General features: G+C 36.2%; 1 protein-coding gene across 1 annotated transcript in view; it reads left to right on the top strand.

The window, feature by feature from the left end:
* COL19A1 (collagen type XIX alpha 1 chain) overlaps positions 1 to 26373 on the top strand; it is a 335696-nt gene that overhangs the window by 52300 nt on the left and 257023 nt on the right. Inside the window, exons 5-9 of the mRNA XM_045184877.2 lie at positions 2866 to 2989; positions 4211 to 4486; positions 8410 to 8490; positions 12202 to 12327; positions 13431 to 13493. Coding sequence (XP_045040812.2) covers positions 2866 to 2989; positions 4211 to 4486; positions 8410 to 8490; positions 12202 to 12327; positions 13431 to 13493 — 670 coding nt within the window. The remainder of the gene's footprint in view (positions 1 to 2865; positions 2990 to 4210; positions 4487 to 8409; positions 8491 to 12201; positions 12328 to 13430; positions 13494 to 26373) is intronic.

Here is a 26373-nt window from a genome sequence, read left to right on the forward strand (position 1 = left end):
GGCATGGTGCCAGAAACAGAGGGATGAATTAAAATTCTATACTGAACTGTGAGATACCCCTGCCCCCCCCACACACCCTGCTTCCCAAATGTCTTCAGCAGGTGAATCCTCTTTACCTGTGGGGAAGAGGTAAATAGAAGGATTCTATTCTATTCTAAAGCAGGAAATACCAGGACTCTATGGAGAAATAATCTTCCTACATTAACATTTGAGGGATTTCAATGAAATCCACCAGTTGATCATACTTTCCAGTGAAGCTGGTTCATTGATACTCTGTGCCAGCTTGCATAAACTTTGCAAAGCTTCACTCTCATTCTTAAATATATGTGAACTACAATGAACCATGAAGAGAGAGGCCAAACTATTAAAACTAATAGGCAAAACTAACCTGCATGAAATGGAGACATTCAAGGATGTCTCCAGAGGAAAAGCAAAACAAATGGGACTACAAATGGCCCTGTCAGTCTAGCTTTACTTTTTTTTTTATCTTGGATAGGCATATGCATATAAGAAATGTTCACTTCCTCTTAAGTCTTCTGTAGGAAAAACAAAAAAGTTTTTGAACAGCAAAGGAAACCATAAACAAAATGAAAAAACAACCCACTGAATGGGAGAATGTATTCGCTGATACATGTGAAAAGGGGTTAATATCCAAAATTTATAAAGAACTTATAAAACTCAACACCAAAGAAACAAAAAATCCAATTAAAATATAGGTAAAGGACCTGAATAGACACTTCTCCAAAGAGGGCTTACAGGGCTAGTAGACATATAAAAAGATCCTCAATGTCACTAGTCATCAGATAAATGCAAATTAAAACCAGAATGAGATACCACCTTACACCTACCAGAATAGTTGTCATCAATAAATCAACAAACAAGTACTGGTGAGGATGAGGAGAAAGGAGAACCCTTGTGCACTGATGGTGGGAATGCAGACTGGTACAGGCACTGTGGAAAACAGTATGGAGTTACCTCAAAAAATTAATAATGGAACTGCCCGTGACCCAGTGATTCCACTTCTGGGAATTTATCCAAAGATGCTCTAAACATTAATTCAAAGGAATATGTGCCCCCTACATTCATTGGAGTGTTATTTGCAATAGGCAGAATTTGGAAGCAGCCCAAGTGCCCATTAGTAGATGAGTGGATAAAACAACTATGGGACATTTATACAATGGAATACTACTTGGTCATAACAAAAGAAGAAAATTTTACCCTTTGCAATAGCATGGATGGACCTGGTGAGCATTATGCTAAATAAAATAAGCTAGTCACAGAAAGACAAATACCATATGATTTCACTCATATGTGGAATCTAATGAACAAACTGAACTAACAGGCAAAATAAAGACAGACTCCTAGAGGGCAGGATGACAGTTCTGGAGGTAGGGAGTGGAGGGATTGAGCAAAAAAGAAAAACAAAAGAAAAAAATCTCATAGACATGGACAACAGTGTGTGGTTGCAGTGGAAGAAAGGTGGGTGGAGGTGGAAGAGCATAAAGGGAAATAAATGGTGATGGAAAAAATAAAATAAAATAAGCAATAGATGATATAAAGAAAGAGAGAAAGAAAAGCCCACCAAATTGATAATGTCAGAGATTTAAAATATATTTATTCAGTATAGTTCAAAAAAAGAACAAAAGAGAATTTTGGAAATAAAAATATAACAAAATTGATGATGAATTGAGAAATATCCAAGAAAGTAGACTGAATAAGAAGATGAAAAAATACAAGAGAAAGAGTAAGGAAACTAGGTCGTAAATATAGAAGTTAAATAATTGTCTAAAAGAGGAGCTCCTGAAAGAGGGGATAAGAGAAAATGATATGGAGAAAATAATTTTAAAATCGTACACATTTTTTTTTAGTAATGCACAGCCCATATTGAAAGATGTACTCAATACAATGACTGGAAAAAAAGCCCAGGAAATTTTAGAACACTTTAGATAAAGATTTTAACCTCAAAGGATAAAGGTAGGCTCAAAGGAGGCAGGAAATCGGAAGCAAGGTGGAGACTCGTTCTTACTGGAGGTAGTGGTGGTTGGCGGATCAGCTGTATGGGTTGAGGTTTCCTTTTTAAAAGGAGTTTTGATGAAACTCACTTATTAAAGGTTTCCACTTGGAATTTTATGCTTGACGTTACCTCTCATCTATGTTTCGTTCCACCTTTCAAATTCATAGGTGGCCCCAACGGCAAATGGCCGGCACCAAAGCCTGGTTGTGTTATTTGCTTTTTAATGAACAACATTACTTAAACAAGCACAGTAATGTCATTATAAAATTTAGTGTGGTGACTTTTCAGAAAAAATAAACTTTAGAAGCTTGCTTTTATTTTGATGCGATGGAAAACAAATGGTTTGCTATCAATTTCTCACTTAATAGGGGGTACACTGTAATAATGTAGACGCAATAATGTTGGTTGTCTCTCTTTTTAATGTGCCCTCACAGAAGAAGAATAAAAACTAGAGCATACATACACACGTAGGAATTAATACCTTTATAAACCTGTACTGCTTGCCACACTGCAGAGAGTTACGCTAGTCTCCTCTGCTGGAACCCTTGCTGAGTAAGGCCATGTCATAACACAGTACTATAGCCTACTTGCTTGCTTTTCTATACCCCAGGCTTTAACCACATTATACCAGAAGATGTAAAAAAGAGGAAAGCACAAAAATTAAAATTACATAGGCAATGTAGGCATGATGCTTCCATACATCTGCTAGGAGATTACTATAAAAATGCATAATGAATCATACATTTATGGCAAAAAAGACTGAGATACTGTGTTACATAAAACTTTATGACTAGATTTTCTTTCCTTGCCTTCTTCAGTTTTCCCACAACACCTGTGTTTTTCTCCCACAGTAAGATATTTCCCAAAGGCCTTCCTGAGGAGTACGCCATAGCAGCCATGTTTCGGGTACGAAGAAACACCAAAAAGGAGCGCTGGTTTCTCTGGCAGGTTTTAAACCAGCAGAATATGCCGCAGGTGAGGAACCATAGCATTGTGTTTAGACCAGGTGAATCTCGGAACTGTGTGTACACATTTGGGAGCACTCAAACAGTCTGTCTTTTAGAGGAATCGTCAACAGGGAAATTCAAGTATTCTTATAGTTAGGATAATCTTGCTGAAATCTGTAATAGGGAAGTCTGATAGGTGAGATAATATTAGTTTTCTTTTTTTACTTCTTCATTCCTGTTTTGTGTAAAGTCACTCAAACTGCTCTTCCTTCACAACTGCTTCACTAAGTCCACTTCACTGATACATTTTTTATCTGCAATTATTTCTGATATTATGTATTTTTTAAAAGCTGTTCATTGTTGTCACCTGAAATTCCTTAGTGAGCTAACAGATGAGATATTGATTTTGATCCCCTAAATAAAGATTTATTGAACACATACTATACTCTAGTTAGTGACAAAGAGATTTAAAAAGCATAATTCCTATTCTCAGGAGCACAGGGTCTGAGGGGATGTCATCTAGGGAGATAACATACTAGAGCACAGTCACAATGTGTGACAAGTGCAGTGGTAAGCTCGGAGCTGGGCGGGGAGTGGGAGGATGGGGAGAGCAAAGATCTAGGAATATTTGTCAAAGAGATGGCATTTGGGCAGAAAGGAGGGAGGGAGGGTACTCCGCTGAGGGGAGATGAGCCTTACTTATTGGCACCAACCATTTGTGAGTACTTCTGTATACATTCATTGGAATGTTTTTCATTTCACTGATCTTTCAATATGTTAATACAATCACAATTTTAGGGTGGAAAGATAAATCAAACTGAAAGAGTGAGTCCTCTATGAAAATGCATTTTCTCTGCAGCTTGCAAATCACCTAAAGTTAAAGAAGTTGATCTTAATTTCCAAGCTAAGAGAAGTGATCATATACTTCTTCTTACAAAATTAATAGCATTTAATTCTTTAATTACTCATACAGAAATATACACACAGACACATGCATGCACACATATATTCTTAGATGTTCTGTCTAGAGAGGAGTATCTTCCATTAACCAGAATACCACATACTTAAATCATTTTGTAGCTGGATATTTGCTGTTCTTTGTTAACCAATCTGGAGGACACAGGGGCCATCTAAAACATTTTACTAAGTACTTCAGTTGTACTAACATGCATGCTGAGTTTTGATTTGTGTGCTTTAGTAATTTCAAACACTGATTTTAGAATACTTAAAGCTAATTTGCATTTTTCAGGTTTCTATAGTAGTTGATGGTGGAAAGAAGGTGGTGGAATTTATGTTCCGCGCTGCTCAGGGAGAAGTGATGAACTACATTTTTAAAAACCGAGAACTTCGTTCTTTGTTTGATCGTCAGTGGCATAAACTTGGCATTGTTATACAACCTCGGGGCATTTCCCTATATATGGATTGCCACTTAATTGCAAGCCGGCACACTGATGAAAAGGATGCTGTGGACTGGCAAGGAAGGACTGTCATCACTGCCCGAGCTTCAGACGGCAAGCCTGTGGACGTGAGTTGCGATGTTGGTTGGGAAAAAGAACTAGTCAAATTTCTAAGTTAAAACAAAATGTCTTATTTGGAACTTCTACCTTTAATGACTATGTAGTATATAGCCTTCTCAACACATTTTCCATCAGGCATGCAAAGGTTAGCTATGTATTTCCACTTGTATTTTCACATATTTTATCATCTATGTATTTTTACCCCTTTTTTCCAGTCTGTGAATTTAAAAGAATTAGGCCATACCTTTAAAAATAAAGTTATTAAAATTAAACTATAGTAAAAGAGAAAATAAAGTACAAAAAATAAGCTTGATATCAAGGCACTGGAAAAAGATGAAACTGAATGGTTCCAGATGTTTTTATTCAAGAACAATAGGCTATTTATTCAGCCTCAGAATAGCAACTGCTTTGTACTGCAGACCCTTTTTCATGTGCTTATAATGCTTTTTCAGGGTCCTAATGGACTAAAACATCCACTAATTGTATCAGTAGGTCATTTGCATGAGAACAATTGGTTAATAAAACCTTTTCAGATAATAAGGTCCTTTAAAAATTAATTTGACATTCAGATGACAAAGATTTATAATTGATTTCCTTAGAGAAGAAGGTCCATAATCTTAAAAATTGAAATATATCTAACATTGATCATTGCACATTTTCTTGAGGACAGAGTCATAGGAAATCATAGAATCATATACAAATAATCTGAATGCAGGTCACCAGTAGGAACTGGTATTGCCCTTAAGCCAAGCACTTAACAGTTTACTTTTTACTTCAGAAGTATAATTCTATGCAGATATATATTTGGCCAGCTAATTTACACACACACACATTTTTCAATAAAATATTGTTTTTAAACTGTCTTCTCCTAGACACAGTGAGCAAATCAGTGAGAATGCCATAACTCAGGCTCGGTGATGATCAGAAAAATAGGCCAGAGCAGAAGCCAGTCCTGGAGACAGGACATCATGGCATCATGGAGCGTGAGCTACCTTGGGGATCAGACAGATGTGGTTGTAAATCCTACCTCATCTACTATGATCTGCTAATTTACTTGTTAGCTTGTAACATATCTGAGTCTCAGTATCCTCCACTATAAAAGTGTTGATGAATTACTTGTTATCATAATGAGTATGTGTTGTAGTGCCTGGTATGTAGTCAGTGCTCCATAAATTCATTTCTTTATTCAGGGCCAGACATGTCATTCAACCCTAGCACAAGATGGTGGGAAAGGAAAACATACCTTTTATTCCTGCTGTTGTTGAAGACGAATGAAGGATTAAAGTCCATGTCAATAAATGGTGGCTGCCGATAAAAACAGTATCAGTTGTACTAACGGTTCTAGACGCAGCTTTCAGAAAGGTCTCTCCAAAGGCAAGGGAGGAAGTAGAGACCAGCAGCTAGAGCAACAGAGATTTGACTCTCAGCCATAGGTGAAGTATAGGTAGGTTGAAAGTCAGCTTCAGGGAATTCTACCAATAGCATTAGGAAATGGCAGTAGTACTAGTAGTGCCGGCATGTAGTAGAATTTGGGGCTGGAATCCGTCCTTATGGGACTAGTAAGAGCAACGTGGGCTCTGGTTCCAGAGAAACAAGAAGAATCTAAGTGTACACTGAAATAAGTTAATAATCTTTGGGGAGAAACAGCAATGAGAGAGGAACAAGTTATTGCAAGAGTGGAGTCCAGGCTCAGAGCTCACCCTCTTAAGGTTGAATGTCTGTCCTCTGTTTTAAATTCTCACCCAAGGAAAGAATTAAACTAGAACCTGAGGCTGAAGAATATCAGGTGTATCCTTATAAAAACACAATGTAAACATTATAGTGTTATAGTAGTTTCATAGTTTAATATGGAATTAGTTCATTTGAGAATAAAATTAAAGGTGTAGCAGCGATGCAGCTTTTTTAGCAAATAGGCACTGTTTAAATAAAATTAAATAAAATTAAAAGCATATCAGTGATGCAGATTTTTTAAGCAAATAAGCACTGTTTAAATAAACAAATAAAATACATCATTGTATTTTTAGTTTTTAAAGATTCTTGGTCCTACAAAAACTTTAAGTGGACTAATTTTTTATCATCTCCTCACAAGTTCTGTGATTCATAAGATCTTTTGTAATATGAAAATGTTTTATTTATTCAGAACGTTATTTAAAAAATTCTAATGATTGGCTTTTATTTTAGATATACTCCCTGCATGCTTCTATGAGAAAGAAATAGGTGACAAAACTGATAGAAAGTTTTTTTTTTAACAAACAAAATCTGTGTGGCGGGGGTCAGTGAAAGACTTAGCCCTAAACATTCTCATTCTTAAACACTGTGTCAATGAAGGACTAAAGTAATTAATGAACCACAACAGCATAATCAAACTAGACTGATTGTAGTTTCAGTGTCATGGGTACTTGATTAGGTTCTAATCTGTCAAAAATCGATCATCCATCATCAGTTAAGTAAAATAATTCATTTGAAGGGCTTAGCACAGTGGATGGTACATAATAGAATTTCAATATTTATTGACTATTTTGTTAATGATGATGATAAATAAGTTTTAGGTAAGAAGAAAATTAATTGTTATCTTCCTCCTTCATTGGACATAATGGGTATGATACTGCCTGGTATTTTATAGACTGTGTAAGACAGTGTGTTTAAAGTTTATAAATAAAAATTAATTTCAATAACCTTGCAAAAAGTTATAGAAAAGAAATTAAGTTTATTTCATCTCAGAATTCTGAATTGGCAGCAAATCTTAGGCAGTTCATGAATTCACAAGATGTCCGAAGTTCTTAATGCTTTCTATGAGCCGAATTGATATTATTCATCTCAATGTAGGATAATTAGGCCTTTTTTTCCTCTTTTTTTTTTTTTTTGCTGTTGGAGTAGGAATTTAAAACTAACTGCAGATATCAACGTCCTATTATCACAGGATTAATTGTTATGATATTATATTGAGACATTCTGTAGAAAGTACTTATGGACCTGAAAATAACGCAGAATCTAGCTCTGTTATTTTGGGAGACAGAGAAAGGGGTGGAGAGAGAAAGAGAGAGAAGAGTAAGGCAGGGAGGAGGAAGAGTGGAGGGATGAGGTTGTTCCTGACCTATTTTGTGTGTCTAATCATCATATGATTAATTATTAATTAAATTTTTAAATTTTCAATCACAAAGTAATTTAAAATAGCTTATTTAAGCATCTAGCATATTGAAATTTTATTAATAGTCTATACTATTTACTTGCTCTTATGTAATTATTTGATCTTATATTTAAAAGCATGATTGTATTTTCCTCAAACTACTTTAATTTCATGTCCAAATGCCAAAAAAACCATGAATCTGCTGAGCAAATAGAAGAAATCAATTATTTTTGTAAAGATTGCTAGTCCTGCTCAAGACTATGCCAATATAATATAAAATCCATAGGTTTTAGACAGAATCCATGAAAAAAAGATAAAAACTAAATACCTTTTTTTTTTCTTATTGGGAAGTTACCATCTTTTCCATTTCTCAAGTAAGTCTGGAACTATAAATAAAGCCTTTTCCATTGTGTGCTCGGACCTTTGCCCTTACTTTTTTCCCCAGGATTTTTTACTTTGATATAGTTCTCATTTTGTGGGTATATACTTTATTGTGGTGAATAGCAATACCTCTATTTAATTAAATACTTCTTTTATTGTTTAAAACAATTAGCCAAGATGTGGAATTGCTTTCATTCTTTGATTTCCATTTTATATAGATTCATCTCGATAACCTGAATCTATTTTTCAAATGGTACCTAAAATCATGATACTAAATTAATAAAAATATTAAAAATACCTACCAGTAATTTATTTATTTTAGCTTCTTTTTTTCTTACCAGGTGAATCACTATAGTTCTTAAGTGCCTAAATGTGATTTTCTAAAAAAACTAATGATATATCTTATTACTAATTTTTTAATAGATTGAACTTCACCAACTTAAAATCTACTGTAACTCAAACTTCATAGCTAAAGAATCTTGTTGCGAAATATCAGATACTAAGGTAAGTTCATTTTCATGGTATGTGAAGAATGTAGAATGCCAGTTGTCTAGTCTGTAGATTCCCAGTGTAGCGCAGCGCTGAATATCTTCTGGTGAAGACAGGTGAATATTTTTTTCCAAGTAAGAGACCTGTCTGAGAGCATTCCATAGTTCCTGTTAACAATTTTAATCCCAGTGTTTCATCCTGAATTTTGGAAATGATATATCCTTACTTTGGATTCACCGTAAGTAAGAGAATTTATGCCTTTCTCTCTAAACTATGCTGTAGTAGTAGCATCATCATTCCCCAGTTACAGGGGTTTTAAGTTTGTGATCATACCTTGTTCTCATTCATCTCCCTCTGCTAGCAAATCTCCCATCCTGGGTAGTTTACCTTTGTGATAGATTTTTCACCTGCATCTTCCTTACTGCCATGGTCCACCTCTGCCTCACTCCTAGACTGCTGCATCAGTGTCTCAAGTGCCTTCTCTGTCTCTAGCCTTTTTGCTTTCCAGCATAACCACGATAAGACTCTGAATCACTGCTCTGTATATTCATTTACTTTTTTCCAACTAAACATTTATTATTGAAAAAATTGATCTTCTAGACATTGAGTTAAGGAACAAGGCTAACAGACATGAATGAGGCACGTTCCTTGCCCTCTATTCTCAAAGCCTCTGGTCATTCACTGTTAGCAACAAAATATAAATTCAGTTTTTTAGCCTCTCATTTTTAACATTCCCAACCTAATTGTACAACTATTACTTTCTTGTACCAATCTTCCATTCCAAAGAAATTCTGAATTCAATAATTTCTATATCTCTCAATGTGCCATCTTGCATTATTAATATAATTGTAATTTATTTTACTGCATTTTAAACTCATTGAAGGGAGTTATACTTTTATACTGTTTTTTAAAAAATTACTAGTGCTTTGTTTTTAGGAGATATTCAAAACATTGTTTCATGCCTTGTTGACTTATAACTACTGAAGGAGAGGGATGGGACAAAGAAGTGAGAGGGTCAAATTCTAAGAAGTGTTACAGAAAGAAGGTGTGAAAAGTAAATGGTGAAAATGTTTTTCTTTGTATCTCAAAACCTTCAGAAGTTCTAAACTTATTATAAAAATTATGTGAAAATTTTTATCAATAGCTTAGTAATGCTAGAGGTTAAAGTGCTTTAACCTCCATTGCTCACTATAGGTAGTAAAATAATAGTGGGACCAGCTGACTCAAAGCATAGCTAAGTCCTTCAAACTTCTTTGTTTTGCTTGTGTAGCCTGGTTTTATGAAGCCGATCTCCAAGCCAGTTTATGGCTCTTATTCCAAGTAAAATGAAAGCCAGCCAACTGTCTTTCTATAAATATCTAAAAAGATAATTTAGAATGCCAATCTACAGACTTGAAATACCTAGCCTTCCTGGAGTCACACATTTAAATCTTGAAAATGATTATTCTCCAAAAGTTATTTTTTTCAATAATCATGCTTTTGTGATGTAGGAGCTCTTAAAATAGTAATTTTCTGTGATTGAAAATTAACATAATGATGTTATGATATATCTGACTAATATATTCTTGTCTAATAGATATCACTCTTTGTGATCACATAGTGGACATTTTCAACTCAAATTATGAGACAACTGTTTAGGGAAATATAGGTGATGGATTTGATAGAGTGGTTTGATTATTAAAAGCAGTGGCTTGACCTAACAAATAATGAAAAAAATTAATCACGTTTTAAAGACTATTTAAGAGTTAGTTTTAAAGAGTAGAAAAGAAGGCAGGAATTCATCTCTAACTATGGAAACAATAACAAAAGACTTATTTTTCTGCTAGTAATTATTTGGAGGGACATCACCATTCTGTTAATGATTAACAGAAAATAGAACAGGTTGCATTTTACAAATGTGAATGTATAGTTTGGAAGATTAATAATTATAAGAAGTCAGTTAAGTGCATCTGCTATAATTCTGACATTAACTGCTGATCTGGGTCTTTTTTTTTTTTGATGTGCTAAATTCAGGAAATTTTAATGTGCTTGCTTAAAAATCTAATTTTGTCCTGGAATTTCAAATCAGACTTTTTTATTTTTAATATTTTATAGCATATTTCAAAGGTGAAATTGATTCAAGATAATCTATAAACATACTTCTTTGGTTCTATTGATTTGATTTTCTGCTTCTGAAGCAGTCAAGTTTCATAAACTATAGACATAGAATGAAGAACAAATATGAACAGAAGGAGGAAATCAGGAACATTTGCTGAAAATAAGTGAGAAATGTTATTAAAAATTTGAGGGCCAATTAATGAATATGTGTCAAATCAAAACCAGAAGTTTTACAAGGGAAGGAGTCCTTACTTGTACATTTTATATTTCTTTTAGGCACTTTTTGGAGAGTGTAGACAGTTTTATAATAACTTATAGTCGTTTAAGTTCCCAATTCAATACAGTTACCCAGAGCAACGTTGTGAGCTCTAACTGGATCTTGGTTACCTGACTGGGAACCTATGAGGCAGGAACTGGCTGGAAAATTGTATCAGATCATATGTGATAAATGGCCTCTTTGGGTGATAATTGTGTTTTGTTCTAATGTGATTTTTAGACTTGAGAACTTGGAAACTTATTAAGATAATTAAACAGCTAATCATTAAATCTGGAAAGAGTCAGTGTGATAGTACAAGTGGGGAGACAGAAAACTAGTCACAGTATTTCTGGGTGCTGCTTTTCTTAGTTTTTATTCTTACAAGCAATAAAGTACTGTCCAGTTTTCAAAATAATTTGGTTTTGTTTTAAAAGTTATACATGTTTATTATAGAAAACTTGGTTAATATAGCCAAATTCAAAAAAGAAACTAATATCAACCATGATCTTATCAGAATAAAAAAACATTGACAGTCTTTTAATTTTGTATCCTGACAATCTTTTTCCATACATATCTAGTTTGTAGTATACAAAACCATGTGTGAACTCCTTTCCCTAAATTGCAAATCCAGAGTTACAGACTGTGGGAGGAAGGAGTCTGGTAAATGATGTTGAGAGGAAAGGATGTGTTCATCCTCTTTAGACTCTCCATCTGGATTGATTTTTTGGGACAAAAAAGTTCATTGCTTTGTAACCAAATTTGTCTTTATGTTGTCTCATATGTACTGAACCCACTGGATAAGTATAAAATTCACCACTTGTTACTGTGGAGATAATTTTTATAACTTTAAAGGAAAGTGGACTGGATTAAGGTATACTTTAATTAAATATATAGCAGCTTACAGTGTAAAAGGAATTTATTTCCCACTTTTACATGCCTTTACAATCATCTGGTTGAGTACAACTGTGTTTTAAAAGTTCAAATTATATATTTTATTTTAAATTCTGTTCCCAAAACACATATACAGATGTTATTTGTATAAATTATTTTATTGTGACAATGCAATTATTGTAAACGTTCGTTTTTACTGTACTTGTGATAAAGTCACCAATAATAGCTTTAAAATGCCTCACCCAAACCAACATTTTAATGCATTTCTAGTGTGTTGTCAGTGTAATAAAACACATGGGAGGCTAGTGCTAGTGAAAAAGCAAAGGCATTATAAACTTTAACATACGTGTCAACTTTTGGTTAATTGGAAGGTAGTTCTAACAAGTAACCCCAGTCATTCCTGCCTTGGTGGGAGCCAGTGTCTGCAATGTCAGAGTGTTTGGAATCCGGCCCATTTCCTAAGGCCTGTTTTTGGATTTTAGTGCCCAGAGCATGATGGCATTGGAAGTACTGCATCACTGTCAATACCCGCTCATGCCAGTAAAGTGTCTGCGTATCTGCCAGCAAAGCAGGAACTTAAAGACCAGTGCCAGTGCATTCCAAACAAGGTATGCTAGTATTAATCTGCACCCATTGAAAAGCCACTCCACGCAGTGAGCCAGGCTCCTTGAATGCGGCCCTGGTGCACAGAAGGTGTCTTGTCCTTTAGTGCTGGTTGAATCAAATGCCTAAGCCACTCAGTCATGGGGGTGGATTAAAGGAAGGGGGTTGGGAATAGGATTTCCTAGTTTTTTATCTGGATAGTTCTGAGCCCATCTGACCTTCTTTTCAGTGTGTGAATTGGAATGAATAGGAAGGTGAAGGGAGGAACAACCTCTACAACAGACAGGCATTGAGCACTTACCATGTAACGAGAATATGCTCAATTGCGGGCATTCACAGTTGAAGGAAACCAGTGCCTGCTCTTCAACACTTATACAAAGCCACTGCATAGTATTTCTTTGTTATGTGGAGACTGTATTTATCCAGTATCCCCACTTATGGCTATCCCCTGTGCCATACGTTATATGGGTAATACCCAAAAGAATTTGTTTCACTTGCACCAGTGTGGCCCCTGGGTCAGGAAGGCTGGGTTCATGGACCTATACACTAACTGCTTTTGTGGATGTGAGTGGCAGTCATGAGGCCTGAGCTAAAAGTAGGCTGAGTGATCTCTGGATGGCTTTCCTCTATGCCCATAGCTGAGGAAAAGAAAGAGGAAAGGAAAACTTGTCCCAGCACCTAGAACAGGAAGTCCCCTAGTGCTGTGACTTAATGCAGGCCTTTAGGCTTACCACATCTGGTTACTGCTCCACTCCTGGCTAGAGGAGTGGGGGAAGGGGGTGGGTAAAGTTTAGAGGAATCTTATATACATTTTCTCCAGTGACTAATGCTGTATACTAAGCTCCACTGAAAGGCAAGTGCAATGTGCAGAGGTGCCTAGAGGAGCAGCACGTGTCCCAGTTCATGAAAGGTCTCATGGGGCAGACGATGGGGGAGAGTAGTAAGCCTCATGAACAAGGGAAGAAGGACATGCCAGTGGAGGGGCCAGCCTCAGCTCAGAGGGGAGCAAAGCTTTATCTTACTACTGTCAGCATAATATTTATAAACTACTTGTCTTTAGCTCCATATGACAGAATGTTTGATAACACAGGAATTCATTTTTGCTCAGGGAGAAGCAGGATTACCCGGAGCGCCAGGCTCACCTGGTCAGAAAGGGGATAAAGGAGAACCGGTAAGATACCACCTAACACTGTTGGGATGAAAGTGGATTTGTTAAAAAATGGCTTAAAAATGTGTCCATCTCATTTTTCTATGTCCCATAAAAATGCATATTTCTGTTAAAGGCAATCAAGGGCTGTATTTAAATGTTGACCGCTAATACCAGGAAGACTACACCAGCGTTCATTCAAGGACGCTTTTGAGTTACTATTAGAAAGCTGGACTAAGATTTTAAAAACTGGAAACCCAAATCTTCATACCTGTCAACAGTAAGCAAAGTTGTGAAGCAAGAAAGTTTAGTTCTTTTTTTGAAATACGTGAATTCTTGCTTCTCTTGTCTGCTGATGGGTCCCTACTGAAGAGTCCTTCTTAACTTAATAAATTTATACTGCCTTCGCCTATTTTTCTCACCTCTTCCAACCCCTAGTAACTACCAATCTGTTCTCTATATTTATAGCTCTTTTTCTTTAAATTTCACATGTAAGGGAGATCATATAGTATCATACATATTTGTCTTTTTGTGTAATCATTTCATACACATACACGGTTTCTTTATCCATTCATCTGTGAATGGACACTTGGGTTGTTTTTCCATCTTTGCTGGTTTAAAAAATGCAGCAATGAACATGAGGATGCACATATCTTTTTGAGGTAGTGTTTTTATTTTCTTTGGATAAATACCCAGAAGTGATACTGTTGGCTCATAAATAGTTCTATTTTTAATTTTATAAGGAACTTCCATACTGTTTTCATAGTGGCTGCACCAAATTACATTCCCACCGACAGCACAAGGGTTTCCTTTTCTCCACATCCTCGCCAACACTTGCTACTGCCTGTCTCTTTCATAACAGCCATTCTAACAGGTGTGAGGCATATATCATTGTGATTGTAATGATATTACAATCATTTTGTTGCTGGTTTCCATTGCTCTACAGAAGCTTTTCAGTTTAATATAGTTTAATAATGCATTAGGATTTTGATAGGGATTGTATTGAATCTGTAGATTACTTTGATTAGCATGGACATTTGAACAATATTGATTCTTTCAATCCATGAGCATTGATTATCTTTCCATTTATTTGTCTCTTCAATTTCTTTCACTAATGCCTTACAGTTTTCAATATATAGGTCTTTCACTTCCTTGGTTAAACTTATTCCTAGGTGTTTTATTCTTTTTGTGCAATTATAAATGGGGTTATTTTCTTTATTTCTCATTCTGGTAGTTTATTTTTAGTGTGTAGAAAAACAACAGATTTTGTGTATTGGTTTTGTATCCTGCCACTTTATTGAATTGGTTTATTAGTTTTAAAAGTTTTTGATGGAGTCTTTAGGGTTTTCTATATACAATATTCTGCTGTCTGCAAATAGTAACAATTTTACTTCTTCCTTTCCTATTTGGATACCTTTTATTTCTTTTTCTTGCCTAATTGCTCTTGCTAGGACTTTCAATAGTATGTTGAAAATGGTGAGAGTGAACATTTTTGTCTGATTCCTGATCTTGTAAGAAAGCCTTTCAGCTTTTTACTCTCAAGTTTGATGTTAGTTGTGGGCTTGTCATATGTGGCTTTTATTATGTTGAGCTATGTTCTGTCTATACCGACTTTGTTGCGTTTTTATCATAAATGTATGTTGAATTTTGTCAAATGCTTTTCTGGAATCTATTGAGATGATCAGGTGGTTTTATGCTTCACTTTGTTAATGTGAAATATCACATGGGGTGATATGTGGATGTTGAACCATCCTCGAATCCCTGAAAGAAATCCTACTCGATCATAATCCGTGATCCTTCTAAAGTATTGTTGAATTTGGTTTGCCAATATTTTATTGAGGATTTTTGCATCTGTGTTCATCAATATTGGTCTGTAATTTACTTTTCTTGTGGTCTTCTTGTCTGGTTTTGGTATCAGTGTAGAGTTGGCCTCATAAAATAAATTTGGAAGATTTTCTTCCCTTTCTGTTTCTGGAAGAGTTTGAGAAGGATTGGTATTAATTCTACTTTGAATGTCAGGTAGAATTCACCAGTGAAGCCATCTGGTCCTATGCTTTCATATGTTGGGAAATTTTTAACTACTGATTTAATCACCTTTGCTAGCAATCAGTCTGTTCAGATTTTCTGTTTTATCATGATTCAGTACTGGTAGGTTGTATATTTCTAGGAATTTATCCATTTCTTCTAGATTGTCCAATTTGTATAATTCTTCATAGTAATCTCTTACAATCCTTTATATTTCTGTAGTATCAGTTGTAACATCTCTTTCATTTCTGATTTTATTTGAGTCCTCTCTCTTTTTCTTGATGAGTCTAGCTAACTACTTGTCAATTCTGTTTATCTTTTCAGAGAACTAGCTCTCGGTTTCCTTGATATTCCCCATTGCCTTTTAGTTTCTATTTCTGCTCTAATCTTTGCTGTTTCCTTCCATCTACTAACTTTGGACTTTCTTTGTTCTTCTTTTTCTAGTGTTTTGGGGGGTATGAAGTTAGATTATTTATTTGAGACTTCTTTGTTTCCTGAGGTAGGCTATGACCTGCCTTCTTAGAGCTGCTTTTGCTGCATCACACAAAGTGTGGTATGTTATATTTCTATTTTTATTTGTCTCAAGGTATTTTAAAAAAATTTTTCCTTTGACCCATTGGCTGTTCAGTAGTATGTTGTTTAATATCCCCATATTTGTTAATTTTCCAGTTTTTATGTAATTAATTTCTAGGTTCATACCATTATGGTTGGAAAAGATGCTTGATATGACTTCGATCTTCTTAAATTTATTAAGACTTGTTATGTGGCCTAATATATACTCTGTACTGCCAAATGTCTTATGTTCTTGAGAAGAATGTATATTCCGTTGCTTTCATTTTTTTATGTATTTATTTTTATTGTATTTTTTCCATTACCATTTAGTCCCCTTATACCCCCTTCCCCCAGCAATCACCACGCTGTTGTCCATGTCCATGGGTTCTTTTTCCTCTATTCTGTTGTTTTAGATTGAATGTTCTGATTAGGGTACATGATCCTTTCAGTGTATTGTTACATTTGGTTTGCTACTATTTTGTTGAGGATTTTTCATCTATGTTCATCAGGGATATTGGCCCATAATTTTATTTTCTTGTTGCTGATTTTTCTTGCTTTCTAATGAGTTCCCTACTGAAGATTCTTCCTTAGCTCCCTACCCTTTATTGAAACAGCTCGTGTCTATTGAACACCTTCTCTGTGTAAGACATATTGCTGGGTGTTGTAGGGGACTGAAAGAATAGGAATCGTTCTGCTTTCAAGGATTTTATATCTGAAAGGGTGTGGAGGGACATTAGTAGGTCTAGCCGTTAGGTATACAAGAGTTGCAGATGTCCTGAGAGAATAGTCTGTGGAGACTGGGGAGAGTGGCATGGAGGAGAGGGAGAAGAAGCGGGACCTCTAAGGATATAATTCTAGGCAATATCTATGCTTAGAGATTTCCTTTTTCTTCTCCTCACTCTTCCCAAAACTTAACTGTTCTGTTTCCCACTTTTTAGTGTCATGCCTTTTGTTAGATAACTAGATAAATTCATTTGTGAAGTTAGGAGCTGATCACGGTATTTTGCTGTGTATAATGTGCATATTTTTGCCCAAATTTTTTAGGGAAAAATAAGGATGTGTATTATACATGGGTTGTACCTGAAATACCTTGTATCTGTTCTTGTGTTTTGTAATTATTTGTTACATAAAATTCTTTGTACTATAGTGTGTTCAAAAATAAATGCTAAAATTCCTTTTGCTTTCAATGTCATTATATGAAAATTTAAAATACAAGGGAAGGACCCCCCAAAGTGGAATTTATTTATAAAAAATTGTATATTTATTCTTACATGTTTAAACTTCAGTTACCTTCAGAGTACTCCCCATTTGATGCAATATACCTATTGAGATGTTTTTCCACTGCTCAAAACAGTTTTTGGATGCATCCATTTTGATGCCTTTTAATGCTTCTGCTGTTTTTTGTTTCACGTCTTCTGCGTTGGCAAAATATTTCCCCTTTGAGGGCTTTTTTCATCAGGGAAACAAAAAAATACCCACTAGGGGCAAGACTGGGTGAATAGGGACCCTGGGGCATGCTGGGACAGAGGGTAATGCTGTTTTGGTCAAAAACTGCTGAACACTCAGCATGGTGTGAGGAGGTGCACTCACAAATCACTCATCAAGAAATGGGCAAATGCGTTACAAGGGTCTCCAAAAAAAAAAAAAATTCACTGAAGCTGAACACAGCCTCTCACAACAATGCCAGCTGGTACACTGATACAGGTGGGTTCCTAGAACACTCACCTAGTTGGGGAAGCCTGCACTCTAAGGGGCCCACCTTCAGAAGATAATTCTGGTTTTGGGGGACCCACCCTTGTAATTAAACAGTATCTAGTTCTAAGGGCTACTTCAGTCAAGCTGAACATATAGATGATAATAGAAATTACTAGTATATATTGAGTTCTTACCACAAGCCAGACCCTGGGAAGAGTATTTTAGATATGTTATCTTTTTTATCCTTACAACTCCTAATACTAAGTATTGTTTTACTATTTAACCAAAATAGAAAAATTGAGGTTTAGGGAGGTTAAATTATTGCCCAAGACCACATGGTAAATGGTCAAGCTGGGATCTGAATCCAGGCCTGTTGACTCCAGTGTCTTTTAGATAGAAGGCACTGTATGTATTTTAAGGTTTGCTCTGAATTGTAAAAGCCCTTTAGCTTAATTATGTGTATTCTTTGATCATAGTACTTCCACTTGCAATATCTTATTTTACCTTTATAATCTCATAAATGTCAACCTAATATTTCTATCCTCATTTTTCAACTGGGAGTACCCTACCTAAGTAAAATGATGTGCCTAAATAACAGAAGTAAGAGGACCCATGGAATAGAAAGATCTCTGCTTAAATCCCAACTCTCCTCAGGTTAACAGAGGGAACTTGGCCAAACCACCCAGTCTCTCCAGGCTTCATTTCCCTCAGTTGTAAAGGGGGGTGTATCATCTATCAGTTCTCTCTACAGCATAATGTTGACACAAAAGAGCTTTGATAAGGCTTCATCATTGGTCATTGTGATTGTGATACACATTAACATTTCTTAACTTTCCTATTGTTTGACTTAAAAAATTTGTCAATTTAAGATTTGGGGCATAGGAAGAAATTTCACATGGTTTTAGAAGTAAAATACTTTTGAGATATCTCTGTCCGTTTTAAAAAACATTTCTGCATCAGAAGTACGGTCCTGATTAATAACAAAAGTATAAGTAAATATTAAGAAAATCATTAAATCACCTTTAAATGATTTTTTAAAAGATTAAAAAGAACTGGGTCATTCTTTTTTTATTTTAATTATATTTTATTGATAATGCTATTGCACTTGTCCCAATGTTCCCCCCTTTGCTCCCCTGCACCCAGATGCCCCACTCCCTCAGGCAGTCCCCACACCATTGTTCATGCCCATGGGTCATGTGTATAAGTTCTTTGGCTACTCCATTTCCTATACTGTACTTTACATGCCCTGGCTATTCTGTAACTACCTATTTGTACTTCTTAATCCCTTCACCTCTTCACCCATTTCCCCACACCCCCTCCCATTTGGCAACCATCAAAATGCTCTCTGTATCCCTGATTCTGTCTCTGTTCTTGTTTGCTTGTTTGATTTTTAGATTCATTTGTTGATAGATATGTACTTTTTGCCATTTTATTGTTCATAGTTTGATCTTTTTCTTAAATAAGCCTCTTTAACATTTCATGTAATAATTGTTTGGTGATGATGAACTCTAGTTTTTTCTTGTCTGGGAAGCTCTTTATCTGCCCTTCAATTCTAAATGATATCTTTGCTGGTTAGAGCAATCTTGGCTGTAGGTCCCTGCTTTTCATAACTTTGAATATTTCTTGGCAATCCCTTCTAACCTGCAAAGTTTCTTTAGAGAAATCAGATGATAGTCTTATGAGAACTCCTCTGTATATAATTAACTTCTTTTTTTCTTGCCTCTTTTAAGATTCTCTCTTTATCTCTAACCTTTGGCATTCTAATTATGATGTATTTTGGAGTGGGACTCTTTGTATCCATCTTGTTTGGGACTCTCTGTGCTTCCTGGACTTGCATGTCTATTTCCTTCACCAAATTAGAGAAATTTTCTTTCATTATTCTTTCAAATAGATTTCCAATTTCTTGCTCCTTCTCTTCTCCTTCTGGCATCCCTATGATGCTAATGTTAGACTCCTTGAACTTGTCCCAGAGGGTGCTTTTACTACCCTCATTTTTTGGGGGGGGATCCTTCTTTCTTCTTGTTATTCTGATTGGTTGTTTTTTGCTTTCCTATGTTCCAAATCATTGATTTGAATCTCGGTTTCCGCCATCTACTGTTGTTTCACTATAAATTGTTCTTTATTTCAATTAGTGTACACTTCATTTCTGACTGGATCTCATTTATGCTGTTGAGGTCCTCAATAAGTTCCTTGAGCATCCTTATAACCAGCGTTTTAACTCTGCATCTGATAGATTGCTTATCTCCATTTTGTTTAGCTCTTTTTCTAGAGTTTTGATCTGTTCTTTCATGTGTGTCATATTTCTTTGTCTCTTCATTTTGGCAGTCCCTGTGTTTTTTTCCATATATTAGGTAGAGCTGTTTTGACTATATGCCTTAGTAATGTGGCCTAATGTAGTAGGTGTCATGTAGGGTCCAGTGACACAGCCTCCTCTATAACCCAAGCTGGGTACTCAAGGTGTGCCCTTTGTGTAGACTGAATACACCCTCCTCTTCGTTGAGCCTTGATTGCTGTTGGCAGGTCAATGGGAGGGATTTATCCAGGCCAGTCCTTTATAGCTGTCCTTTCATTGACCACTGACCACCACCCTCTGCCCTCTGTGGAGGATCAACTGTGCAGGGGCAGGGTGGTGATCCTCTGATGTGGTCTATAGCTATCTACTGGGTGTTCAGGCTTTGGGGTTTCCTGGGTGGTACAGGGCAAGGTCAGCCCCAACCTGTGTTTTCCCAGGGAAGCCCTGCATGAGCTATAAAGCATTCTGAGACATCTGCTACTCATGCTGGGCTTGGAGATTCCTCAGTGAAGCCAAGCTGTGAATTTAAGCTGTCTGATGTTATTGCTGAGCTGGGTGTTCACTGAGGCCAATTGTTTCTTGTTTGGTAGGATGTAGGAAGTTGTGAAGCATGAGGTAAGACCAGCCATTCATATGGAAAAGCAGCTTGGGTAGGTCCCATAAGTTGGGTGGAGCAGAGCCTCAAGGAATCTCCAGTGTTAGCCAGTTTGATGGAGTCTCAGATATGGCATTAGCGTGCCGGCTTTGTTGGGGGGAAGGTTCAGGAAAGGGACAATGGCCTTGATGCCAGACACTTCAGTTCCTCCCTGTGTGCCACTGGTGCCTTTCAAGCTGATACCTTGCCACTGGAGCTCAGAGGGAGTAAGTCTGAGTAGATTAGTCTGTGTGTGGGTTCTTTAAGAGGAACTACTTGGGGCTTCAGAAGTTTCTTCCACCAACTCAACCCCTACTGGTTTTGCAGCCAAAAGTTGTGGAGACTTATCTTCCTGGCTCTGGATCCCTGGGCTGGGGGACCTGGTTTGGGGCTGGGACTCCTCGCTCCTGAGATATCCCTTCCAAATTTTTATCTACCACACGTAGGTGTGGGACTAGCCCATTCCCTGCCTTCACCCCTCCTACCAGTCTGAATGGATGTGGTTTCTTTAATTCCATAGTTGTCAGACTGCCATTCAACTCGATTTCTGATGGTTTTGAGTGATGGTTGTTCTATATTTTACATGTAATTTTGATATGGTTGTAGGAGGAGGCAAACCATGTCTTCTTAGTCAATCTTTTAAAACGTTCATCCTTCCCTCTATACTCTTTTTTTTTTTATTGTTGTTCAAGTACAGTTGTCTCCATTCCCCCCCCCACTACTCCATATTCTTTAATCATAAGATGTCTCTTAATCTAACATCTAGATATTTTTCTTTTATTCATTCATTCATCAACTATTTTTTTAAAGATTTTTAAAATTTATTTTAATTTTAGAGAGAGGAGAAGGGAGGGAGAAAGAGAGAGGGACAAATATCAATGTGTGGTTGCCTCTCATGTGGCCCCCACTGGGGACCTGGCCCACAACCCAGGCATGTGCCCTGACTGGGAATCTAACCAGCAACCCTGTGGCCCACAGCCCACACTCAATCCACTGAGCTACACTAGCCAGGGCACACTATTTTCTGAATTCCTATTATTATAATCAAAATTATCCTAAGTTCTGGAGCTATACCAGTAGTAAGAAAGCACAGAACTTATTCTCACTGAGTTTATAATCTATTGATGATTTGTTCTAGTAGCCTTCCCTCCCTCTGTAGGAATGAAGGTGAGTGAGAAACAAATATCTAGGAAGGAGGGAACAAGTAAAAATGAAAATTATTAGCAAATTTATTATATGCCAAGTCTATAAAATATACAAAAATGTATCTCAGAGTTACATGACTTTCCATCTGTGATCTATCTTTTCTAAAAGAAATTTATTCATTGATTTGAGAGAGAGAGAGAGAGAGAGAGAGAGAGAGAGGGATTTGTTGTTCCACTTATTTATGCACTCATTGGTTGCTTCTTGTATGTGTGCTGACTGGAGATCGAACCCACACCCTTGGCCAATTGGGATGACACTCTAACCAACTGAGCTACCAGTCCAGGGCTCCATTTGTGATATATCTTTAACATTTGTTTTAACTTCCAGACTACACAAAACTTACAATGGCAAGAAATTTTAGTAGCAAAGCAAAAATAGCTGCGAAAGCCCTGCCCAGTGTGGCTCTGTCACTTGGAGCATCGCCCCATATGTACCCCAAAAGGTTGTGGGTCTGAGTGCTGGTCAGGGCACATGCCTAGGTTGCAGTTGCAATCCCCAGTTGGGTTACGTACAGGAGGGAAGCGATTGGTATTCCTCTCTCACATCGATGTTTTTCTCTCTGTCTTCTTCTCTCTCTCCCTCCCTCTTTCTCTAAAAGCAATGAAAAAGTGTTCTTGAGTGAGGATTAAAATAAAATAGCTGGCATAAAATAAATTGGTGATCTCTAAAACAAAAAAATATTAATCAGTATACTTAATTTATTTTTTTTAATACAAACACCAGCATTTGATTAAACCAGCATAACCCTTGCTGTAGAAATATGATTTCAGAGACCATGGCCATGAATGTGTTCAGCTTTCTTGGCACTTGTAATACACTTGGATATATTGTTTCATTTAAGGTATTGATGATGAGTCTATTTCTGTTTCTTTCGTTCTATGTGATTCTGCAATTTCAATGTGCAATAAATAAAGATGGCATTCCTCTGTATTTAAGTCTGGTATATAATTTTCATTATTAGAGTAGCCACACAAAGTAATGTCTAAATAGCTTAAAATCAAAAGCCATTTTGCTCCTGAATAGTTAATTTTGTGAAATGACCAGAAGCAGTGTTGCTAAGGGAAGCAGATGTTGTTCTCAGTATTTTCCATGTCCATAAGACCAAGAAAGGATATTTTAAAGGAGATAGGACAGGGTATTAGAAGGAGTACTAGTTTGGAGCCTGAAACATTTGGGATTGAATCCTGTTCACCAATTACTTGCTTTGAAAATGATCCTTAATAATACCTTGTCAATGGTTTATTGTGAAGGCACACCACAAAATATATAAAAAGCACTAGTGTTAGAAACTGGCACATAATATATATTCAACCAATTTATTTCCTCTGCTTTTCTGTCTACCGTGTAACTGTTCATTTTTGAAAGACAGGTGGATATAATCCTTTTAGGTTGAATGTAGTTTGTTTTGTGACTTGACCAAAAACCACAAAATCTTCATTTGTGAGATAATGCCTTAGAATTTTAATTGATTGAATGTTTTTGCATATAAAAAATCTTGTTATATGCTACTATAGTAAATATTAATAATTTGTTGATCATTAATTTCTTTAAAAGATCACTCAATGATTTCAATAGTTGATTCAAATCTGTCTTTTATTCTCAATATTATTCCACCAGACTTCCTAGATATAGTGTACTCTACTGGTTTTGGAGAGATTCCTTGCATTGTTATGCTTAGAAAATGCTGATTAGGAGCTGTCCAGAGGCAATTATAACTTACTTTTTCTCGTTAACTATAAGATATATATTAGTAATCTTGTGCATTTTATTTTTGGTGCAATGAAATAAAATGAGAAAAGTCTTGAGAATACAATTTCAAAATCTTTTTCCAAATTACATATTACTCATTATAAAGGCTTTAAATTTTGAGAATCCTTTCTGTAATCTCTTGAAGCTTTATAAAGAGCAAATTTTACTTTTACTTATGCCCATATACTATGAGTTAGATGGCTAATCTGCATAATCATGTAAGTCCTGTCCCGCCTCAGTCAAAACCCACCAATGGCTTTCTGTCTCCCTCAAGATGAATACTGAAGCTCCAACCATGGGCTACAAGACTTCACATAATGCATAGAGCTCTCTCTACCCACGGCCCCTACCCCATATCATCTCTCCTTTGGTTCACTCCGCTCCAAGCTGTTTGCACCAGTCTACACACACCTGGAATGTTCTGCTACATACATGCTCGGCACTCTTCACATCATTCGGGGTCTTTCTTGCTCAAAAATCAGTTTAAAATCCTATTCTGACATCTCTATCTGAAAAGCATCCCTTCTTTCTGCCTCTATCTTCTTTCTTTCTTCACCATTTTTGTTGTTACCTGACATCTTATCATTATGCATCTTTATTCCCCCACTAGCATGAGTTCTGTGAGCACCATACATGGAACAGCACATAATAGTAGCTAAAAATATGTTGAATGAGTGAATGAACACTGTACCTCAAGAAAGTCTAAGTCATCAACTCAGCTGTTTCTAGAACCTATAAATTCAATGCCCCAATGGCCCGGGGGTTCCCGCCCAGCAGGACGAAGAGTTAATCCGCCAGGAAAGAGCTAGGTAAACCATAAGGACTGTTACATTGTCCACTACTGTTCCATTACACTTTTTCTTTAAAAATGCCCTTTTCACATAGTGACCTGACTAGTTTTAGTTTGATATTGCCAATTAGTTAATGAAGAATCAGAAATATATGGGAAGAAGCCACAAGTTTGGGCATGACTTAATGTTTATCTTTATTTGCCTATGTTCTCATCCCCACTGTGATGCTTCATTACTGCTTTTTAAATTTTTCTTAAAGACGACGACCCTCTTTTATGGAATAAGATGGCTTGAGATTCAACCACATTGGAACACCTAGATATGATCGATATTCTATATCAAGGCACTTAATCAAATCATTCTAACCATGCCCTCTGTCCTGGACTAAACTCTGGGTAACATTATTTGAACCAATAATTAATACTTTTCAGACTCACTGTTATAATTTTCTGAATCTTTTAAGTCCCTCTTCTTTGCAAGTATAGTTGGCATCCTAATTACTTAGCGCCCACATTACTTTCTCAGTTCTCTAAGACCCTTGCTACTACCCTCGCCCAGTTTAGAGATGCAGCTCTTTCAGAGTTTTATAAAACAGCCGCTCAATTTCAATATTCCTGAACCTCAGGGGGAGTGTGATCTGAACTCTATTTAGGAAATAATTTTCTAGTTCATTTTTGAATTACCTTTTACATATCCAGTTAATTTCCCCCAAAATATAGGATTTTGAAATGATTGATTTTCTAATACTCTTTAAGAGAAAATTAAAATAATTTAAAATTTATTAAGTTTACTTACTTGACTCTGTAGTCAAAAGCTTTCTCCTACCCCAGCCTCTAATCTCACTACATGGAAGTTTCCATTTTGAATAGTCTAATGTGTTAACCCAGAGATGACTAGTGATCCCTGCATTTTCTTTCCAGTGTAACTCTACTCATATGCCCATTCTGTAGCCACACCACACCAATAAAAATAGTTGAGTGAAAATAGACTCATAGATGGAGAGCAGGATGACAGCTGTGGGGGGGGGGGGTGGGGGTAGACCGATTGAGCTAAAAGGAAAAAGGACTCACAGACATGGACAATGGTGTGGTGATGCTGGGGGAGGGGTGTATTAAGGGACTAAATGGTAAGAAAAAAATATGATAAGGGTTAAATTGAAAAAAAAAGAAAATATGTTTACAATTTTTTAAAAGAATTAGTATCTTACCTTAGTAATAACTTTATAGCAGTAGGATTTAATATTACACGTTTTGAGTTTTTGTCCAGTAAAGAATATTTCTTCATCCTTTCTATTCCAATATTGAATATATTAGATTAATTGACAGGCTCTTTTTTTTATCAGTTTTACCCAATCTGATATGATTTTGTGTACTGTGTAGGAACTTGAAGATGACATTTACTTGTGTGCCTTAAATCTGAAGTTAACATATAATACCATTGTCACAATGTCATTTTATACTCATAAAATTCTCAAATACTTCTTAATTTCTACCAAGCAATAGTGGTAGTTAGAGAAACTCATTCAAAAAGTTTTCCACTATTTCAAGATAATTTATTAGACTGAATTTGTGATAGAGTCATCAAGGCAGATATAAGGCAACTCACCAGCTTCATGGACATAGATTTGTCCAGTTTAGGTGAAAGAGCAGGGAAGCTGAGAATTGAATTAACCCAGCATTGGGGTTTTTCCTGAAGGATGAGGGAGGTGGGACTGGCTGGGGTGGGGTGGAGGGAAGGGGAGAAAATGCAGACAATTGTAACTGAATGAAAATAAATTAATTAATTAAAAAAATAACATTAGCAATTAGTACACCTTTGAAAACAACCTCCTAATGAGCATTTCTACATTTTAGGGTGCAGTTGGTATTGAAGGTAAATTTGGTGCTCCTGGAATTCCTGGGGAAAAGATATGTTGATTTGCTATTTGGTTGAACCTTGTGACTGTCTTACACAGTTGTA

This window comes from Desmodus rotundus, chromosome 11 (assembly GCF_022682495.2).
Source record: "Desmodus rotundus isolate HL8 chromosome 11, HLdesRot8A.1, whole genome shotgun sequence".
Taxonomy (NCBI): Eukaryota; Metazoa; Chordata; class Mammalia; order Chiroptera; family Phyllostomidae; genus Desmodus; species Desmodus rotundus.